Here is an 8112-nt window from a genome sequence, read left to right as displayed (position 1 = left end):
GTCCGCCCACCCCTGTAACCTGTCTAGGTCCAATTGCAGCCTATTCCTCCCATCTAGTGTGCCCACATCCCCCCACCTTAGCCTCATCAGCAAATCTGAACAGGTGCTTTTTACCCCCTCGTCCAAGTCACTGATGAAGATGTTGAACAGTGCAGGCCTGAGGACCGAGCCCTGGGGGACCCCACTGCCCACATCCCTCCAGGTCGAACACGACCCGTCCACCACCGCTCTCTGGGTGCGGCCCTCCAGCCAGCTGGCGACACATTTGACTGTGCGGGTGTCGACACCACAGCCCCCAGTTTCTTAATGAGAACGGGGTGAGAGACAGTGTCGAAGGCCTTCCGAAAGTCCAGGAAGACGATGTCCACTGCTATCCCTGCGTCTAAGGATTTGGTGACCTGGTCGTAGAAGACCACCAGGTTGGTCTGACAGGACCTGCTGCTAATGAACCCGTGTTGGTTGCCCCTGAGCATAATCTCCCCCCCTGGCCCCTCGTGGACATGTGCCAGGATAACTCTCTCAAAAAGCTTCCCCAGGACCGAGGTAAGACTGACTGGCCTTACCTCGGTCAGTCCTCACCTGTCTTAGCAAGCTTTCCAGGAGTCAATGCTGAAGCCCAGTGAAATCAATAGGAATCTTGCCACTCATTTCCATGAAGCCTGGACCACATCTTCAATAAGGAAAGGATAATATAGCCTTAGCACTAGGGAGGCCTTGGCCATCTACATCCAGCCACAGAAATAAATGTGGGCTCAGGATGGCAGCACAAACTTGCTCTAGGCACCCCTTGATTCCTACCTAAACAGATGTTCACATGGGTAGTGTGAATTGGAGCTAGACCCCTGTGGGGATACCTGATAGCCTGCAGCAAACCACGTGTTGGCAAGATCTGAACTGATGTCTTAAGAGTCAAAGGCATCTCACCATATAACAGGGTGCTTAGAGCCTGCTTATTAGAGTCCTGCTGCCTGCAAGAGAGTGCAAGCTATAAAAAGGCGACAAGGAGCTGTTAATTAAATAGTAACCGATCATCTAGGCTTAGCTCTGTTCATCTGTGTGTCATTTATGTGCTCAAGTTTCAGTTTAGACATAATTTTCTCACCTCCCCTTGCCCCAGCCTTTTGGCTTTGAGAGACGATAGCTCGTGGAAAGTAATCTGAAGGCAGCATAAAAATACCTTCTCAGTGGAGATTAAGCATTGTTCCTTTTGCAAGGCACTGCTTTGGATCAGCAGTGATCCTATTCATAACGGAGCCCAAGTTGTCAGCCCGGGTGCTATTTTCTTCTTCCAGGAAAGCACACTGCCCCGGTTTTAGATAAGAGCACTAATTAAAGGCCTTGGTCAAGATGCAGAGCAACTTTAGCTACCACCGAAGCCAGAGAAACTCAAGTTGCTCTACATCTCCAGGAGAGTCAGGCTTATACAGCCAGGAGACACCAGCCAGGTCAATATATTTAACAGGAAAAATGTGCAGTCCTATTTTGTAGCAACTGGCACTGGGGGAAAGGGGTTTTCTACATCGCTGCATGCTAGCTTACAGACATTTCTCCTGACCCTTAATGGAGTCCTAAATTCAGGGCAAACTAACTATAGTAATTTAGGCAGAGATCTATTTTGGGCACTCCAATCACCCGTGCCTGGCAGAAGAAACAGTTGCAGCAATGCAAAACCCAAGCCTTGACTAACAAAGACCTGGTTTATCCCCACTGTAAGCAGGAGCTAACTATATCAGTAAAAAATTTTTGCAAGGAGCCTGGCCATTGATTAGTGGAATTTAGGGAAAATCCCAGATTAGACAGATCCCTCATTAAGACACTTCTCAGTTATCCATATGGATTTTGCATGGAGGGCTGCTTTCTAGCAGGCCCTCCCCTTCCAAGTGACAGGACATAATAGCATTGCTGGACCTTTTAGCAGCACCCTCCATCCAAAGACCTCAAAGTGCTCTACAAATAATAGCTTGATCTCATAATGCTCCTGTCAAGGAGGAGACACACTCTCCACTCTTCAGGGGCAGAGAGCTTGATGGGCCTGGTATTAAGCACATGCAGGTTTGGGCTATATTTCATAGACATTTGGGCTGGAAGGGACCCCGGAGGATCATTGGGTGCAGCCCCTGCCCCAGGGGCAGGAAGTCAGCAGGGATCATAGGATCCCAGCAAGATAAGCATCCAAATGTGTCTTGAAGGCGTTCAAAGTGGGTGCTTGAACCACCTCCGGCAGCAGTCTATTCCAGCCCTTTGGGGATATTGCCTTCAGCTAGTCTGTTAAGGATGGCCTCTTTCATAATCTTTTCCAAGACCTTCCCCAGGATAGAGGTCAGGCTGATGGGCCTGTAGTTTGCCGGATCTACTTTCCTCCCTCTACTTTCCTCCTCCAAATTCATAATATGAATTACCATATCCAAGGTTGCTACTGAGCATCGCCTGTTTAACACTGCTAACAGGCTTATATGTGGAAATCGTGCATGCCTGGAGGAGACCAAGCTCATGGCCTTGTGTTTGTCCACCAAACCTAACTCACAAGAGACTGATTCAAATTGCAGAGGCTTACGGGCAGATCATGCAGGATTGCCTTTTAACGCATCTGGAAATACCACTTGTGCAAACAGTCACGCAGTTGCAGCACAAGAAAGGCCAAAAATGTGGCGTGTACAAAAGCTGGTGGTAAATGGGACACAGATACTTCAGAGTCACTTGTCTTTATTCTAGGGTTGGAGTGGCCTGGACACACAACATGAAGCCTTACATGGCATCCCACTCCAGAGAAGTTATTCTTTGGAAAGAAAGGAGTTACTATATACCAGGGGTGCTCACAGCCCAGATTTATGGGGATCCCCCATGGGCAATGGCTCTGTGTGCTAGATTGGGCACACAGGGTGGCACAGGACCTAATCCTGGTACACAGGAGCTGGGCAGGAGTGGTGTGGGGTCCCTGGGGCCCAATCCCAGTTGGGCAGGGGCAGCGCAAAGTCCCGGGAGCTGATCTTGGCTCCATTCTTGTGGTTTCTTGTGGAAAAATGTGAGCACTATTGCTATACACCCAGACAATTAGCAACACTGTACTGGTCCTGTGTGTGCTCTGGGCCAGTTTCATAGCAGGGTGGTGGCTAGTTCAAAGCAAACCGACTCTCCCACCACCTAATGACTGGGCTGTATAGTGGTGCACCCAGCAGACAACTAGCTCAGGAGAACTGCGCATGTGTATTGCTTCTTACTGTGGAATAAACTAGTTACAGAGTAAAATCCAGGGTAAATGGCTCCAGTAATTGTGTCATGTGTTCACATCTGTGTCATCAACCCAGACCCAAAGCCACCCTCAGTGCAGAATTGCAAGCAAAGGAGGTGACCTGGTGCCAGGGGTTACCTACCCTGGTCACGAAAAATTTCCTCGCAATGAACTGCTTGACATGAGGCCTTGGGTAAGAAGCAGATGTGGCAGATGTAGAAGGGTCCTTCACATCGGTAGCCAACCTGGGCTCAGGAATGTCCCCACCATGTTTCTCTTCCAGTTCTTCTGTCTCGAACTCCTGGTTGTTTTCATCCTCTGACATGTCAACAGCCTGGAAAAAAATCTGCAAGCAAAACAAACTTTTGAAAAGTCACCAAAATGTTTGATCGGATCCTTTAGATGAATGCTAAATGAAATGCAAGTGTGTGCCAGGCATCCAAACTTGGCAAAAACAAACGCATACTTAAACCCACTATTGTTCTCTGTGCTTTGGGCCTTCCAAACACCATTCCGCTCCGCTTGTTAATGGCACAGACGTGATAGGACGCGATAGCATCGCTGGACCCTTTAGCAGCACTCTCCATGCAAAGATCTCAAAGTGCTCTACAAATAATAGCTCAGTCTCACATGGTTTCCTTTGAGAAGGAGATATGTTTCCCCCTCTATAAGGGTGGAGAGCTTGACTAACCTGGGCAGCACTCCCCAGGAGTGCTATAAAAGCATTGGAGAACAGGAGTAGAAGTTCCTCAGTCTCAGTCCTGTGCACCTAGGTCCACTACACACCTTCCTTCCTCTCCAGACACACCTCCAAGCATTAACCAGCAGTCCTTAAGGGTTATAACTTGGGACCTGATCCCAAGGCAATTTGAGGATGCCCTGCCCGACACAACCAAGCCTTGATGGTGAAGTTCAGCAGAAAGGAAATTGCAGCTTTTCTCCCATGTGCCTGATTCTTGAATTATATGAAGCCCAGGGACTTCTCCTGGGGGAACTCAACCAGTCCAAGAAAGGATAAAGTTGGAAGCAAGTAATGATAACAGCTCAGGATATTCAGCTGAAGTCTTTCAGGGGGTTGGTTTATGGCTGAATAGAGAGGGCTGGCCAAAAAGTGTGCTGGCTCTTCTCTTTGGCAAGGGGCTGTTTACTCCTGGAGGACGTGGTGACAATTACTACACAATGGGCTTATCTATACGTGGTGCTTTTAAGCAGGATTAGCCTAAAATTGCCGTTTTTAAGGCACAGTAAGGGCGTGTCCACATGTGAGTGCCCTTAATGCACCTTAAAAATGGTGATTTTAGGCTAATCCCACCTAAATTTGGTACTTGCTTAAAGCAGATGTGGCAGATGGTACTTAAAGCAAGTACCAAATTTAGGCTGGCATAGCTAAGCCACTAAGTCAATGGACACACACTGCATTAATGAGCATTAGCATGGCTGCACGTGGGCTAATGCAGCTTAGTTATGCCAGCCTAAGCTTAATACACCTGAATGCACATTAGCATGTCTATGTGTAGACACACACGGAAATCAACTTGACGCACCTTAAACACAGGTGCATTGAGTTTAGGCGCACGTAACCACGCATGTAGACACAGCCAATGTTGATCAGGTGTGTTGGCAAGAGGCCTTGAATGCAATTCATCCACAAAAAGACGGCTGAGAAATGGCTTGCTTACGGTTTCTAAGCACTGCCACATGGAGAAAATACCAGGTGCTAGGACGGCTCTTGAATCTAAACTGAGAAAGGTAGAGCAAGAACCAGGGGCTGGAAGCCTATTTGCTTTTCCTATCTAAACTAAAGCCCACATATTCAGGGATGCGGGTGACTACCCGCTGGACTACACAACAAAGCTTGTCCTTCTCTTCTGGGCTTCAGAACAAGACTGGACGCTCTTCTGGCCAAGACGCTTTAGCCAGATGCAAGCTGCCCAGTGAAATACAGAGGGAACAGGTGGAGACCTCTGCCCTGTGTTACTCAAGAGGTGAAACCAGATGGTCGCACAGACCCGCTTGGCTTTAAAAATCTATCAATCCTTGTGCAGCCCAAAAAGCTAATCCCTGGATCCTGAGCACTTGATTTGTCCTTGGCTTTCTGTTAACCCTTGCTCTGCCTCTGAGGTCCCCTCTCAGTACAAGGACATTCCTGACTTCCTGATTGGGCTGCAGCTCATGCCCCGCGTGCAAACAAAGCACTCCCTGGTGCCTAGGGAACGGAGCGAAGTGTCCCAGCCTCCCCTGTGCATGCTAACCCACACAGAGGGACAGCCAGGTATGCTAACTCAGCTGGTTAACCTCAGGGAGGGGATGGGAGAGAGCAGCAGTGGCACTAAACTCCATTTATTCAACACCAGGTTTACCCCTAATGGATTTAACTCATCTGAACCCACACTGGCGAGTCCTCAGCACTACTTGAACCTGAGTTGGCCATGTTTTGCAGTGCACTCATCCCTGCAGATAGAGCAAGCAGGATTTTCTCTCCCTGCCAAGTCCTGCTGCTTCAATGGCTTATTGTGGCAATGCTGTGAATCCCTTGGCATGAAAGATGGGGAAGAAATAGTCCCTACACCACTCACTCCCTAAGCTGCGAAGCCATGGGCAGTGGGGAAGGGGTGCATGTGGGGCAGGGATCCCCAGCTGGCAGACTCATAGCCAACACTGCTCTGGACCTATACCAGGAGCAGATCCAGCCCTTTCAGCCAGAGGATCAGGGAGCGAGTTTGCAGAGTCCTCTGTTGCACATCAACTTACATAGTTCAAACCAAAAGCTTGCTTAAAAATTGTTCTCCAACTATTTAAGTTGGTCGAATAAAAGATATTGGATTGACCCAAAGAACCTCATCTGCCTGTGTCCTTAAGCCAACATGGCTACAACCTACACCCCCCATTGCACATCATGCATTTGTATTTCAAACTGCCCCAGTACCAAGATGAGGCCTCTGAAACGACGACAAGCTGAACAAAGGCAGACAACAGGAGCATCGCCGGGTTCACTGCAGAACCTGGGCTTCTCTTACAGTGGATTGCAATGCCCACATTACTGATGCTGTCCATTTTCTAATAGACTGGCAACACCTCAATGCGGTAGGGAGTGTAATGCCTCCCTGCAGACCAGCTCTCCCCTAGGTGGGACCCCCAAATCTCTGTTTTCCAGCCTGCGATGCAAATTTGCAGAAGAGGAGCATCCCCCGCCAGAGTCGTGTCCTAATACACATCATCTCAGGCACGAGAGACTTCTCTGGCAGTCGGAGCAAACGTGAGGCCCCATCCTTGCCGCTCCAGCTATGAACACACACGGATGACGTTGTCTCTGTCGCGGCTCCTGTGCCATCTGCACCCTTTCCTTGTGTTCGCTTCAAAGGAGGCCCGGTGCTTCACGCACTCTTTGCACAAAATCCCAGGGAACTTCTAACCTCAAAATTAAGCAAAACAAAGTCCTTTGAATACTTTGCAATTAACCCGAGGTCGACACAAACATCTTCCTTACAGCCTTTCCAGCTAGCTGAACCGCCCACGTTCTTCTCCGCTCCCTAGCCGGCTGGCCTTCTGCATTGTCAGAGAACTGAGCAACCCTTTTCCTGGAAAGTGCTTTGTATTGAAATCACAGAGGCCTTTGCTGCTAAGGTCAGCTACACAAAGCTGCACTGAATTGTGCAATTTAGCTGTAAGGATCAGGGAACACCAGCACCAGCACAGATCAAAGGAAGATATCAAAGAGGAGACAGTGCAGCCGGTCTCTCCGAGGCAGCTGTGCCCTGCTACAAGCAAAGTGGGGCGGCTAATGATGCTGGAAACCTGGGCTACATTTTGCTCTCAGTGCAATTTAAAATAAAACCAGTGCTGTCCTGCCAACCACTTCCAACCCCAAGGATATTAGTCACAAGAGCAAGCGCGGTGTGAAACCAAAGCCAAGGAGGTTGTAATGAGCTACACAAGGCCGGCATGCTCGGAGGTGGCATTGCTGGAAAGGTGACCTAATCACTAGGTGTGGGTCTAAGGGGTGTGAGGGCCTTCCCCGCTCCTCTTCCTCCATCTCACTGCTGACAGGTATGTGCATGGGGCAATTTTATTTAGTCACAGGGGAACAAAATCCCTAATGGTGATGACAGGCCATAACCTGCAGTGGTTGCAGCTATGTGCATGCCACCGAGGGCAAACTGCAAAGGCACCAAACCGGGCCAATACACGGGACATCATGCAGCTGGAAAGCAGCTAGCACATTGGAAACAATGCATTTCTCCCTCTCACTGCCTACCTCTGGCTATCAGGCAGGTAAGACAGGTCATAACACCAACACCTGCACTGGTTAGATGGGAAGGTAGGAAGCACTCTCCATGATCTCCACCAGCGGACACATGGCGCACGTGAATATAACCTTTGTCCCATCCCCAAATGCCTTGACGCTGCTGCTCATCGGTGGATCTCAGGCCACATAATACAGGTTAATGACGGTTCAGCATGCCCCTGATAACAAGACGCTGTTCTCTCCCCCTTGCAGAGGGGGACAAGAAGGCCGTGACTGCCCTGAGCCAAGGCAGTGGCACAGCTGGGAACAGAAAGCCGCATGTACTAGGTCTTAGTCCCTTGCCCTAAATCCTACACAAACCTTTTTCTCTAAGGCTTAACTGACTGTTTCTACAACTGCCTACAACAACCAGGGCAGCCTAGGGTGGTTGGGGAAAGAGCCAGGAACCCAGGAGTCAGCTTGCCCCTAAATCAGTGTGGACTTGAAGTAATCTTATGTGCACTGTGTTTAGGGATGGAAGGGTGAAATTTTGAAGTAGTTGGGGCACGTGACTGGTGAGGAGAGGCTGAGGGATTTGGACTGATTGAGTCTGGAGAAGAGAAGACCGAGGGGGATTGAATAGCAGCCTTCACCTCCC

The 8112-nt window shown here is 49.4% G+C and overlaps 1 protein-coding gene across 1 annotated transcript in view; it reads right to left on the bottom strand.

Moving 5' to 3' along the window:
- The window catches only part of TPRG1 (tumor protein p63 regulated 1), an 88663-nt gene that overhangs the window by 75721 nt on the left and 4830 nt on the right, over nt 1-8112 (bottom strand). Inside the window, exon 2 of the mRNA XM_019503060.1 lies at nt 3372-3563. Within this exon, the coding sequence (XP_019358605.1) occupies nt 3372-3554 (183 nt within the window). The 5' untranslated portion in view covers nt 3555-3563. The remainder of the gene's footprint in view (nt 1-3371; nt 3564-8112) is intronic.

The sequence above is a fragment of the Gavialis gangeticus genome, unplaced genomic scaffold (genome assembly GCF_001723915.1).
Source record: "Gavialis gangeticus isolate Ggan-Ray unplaced genomic scaffold, GavGan_comp1, whole genome shotgun sequence".
Taxonomy (NCBI): domain Eukaryota; kingdom Metazoa; phylum Chordata; order Crocodylia; family Gavialidae; genus Gavialis; species Gavialis gangeticus.
The sequence above is the reverse complement of the archived record's forward strand: the minus strand, read 5'-3'. Positions and strand labels throughout refer to the sequence as shown.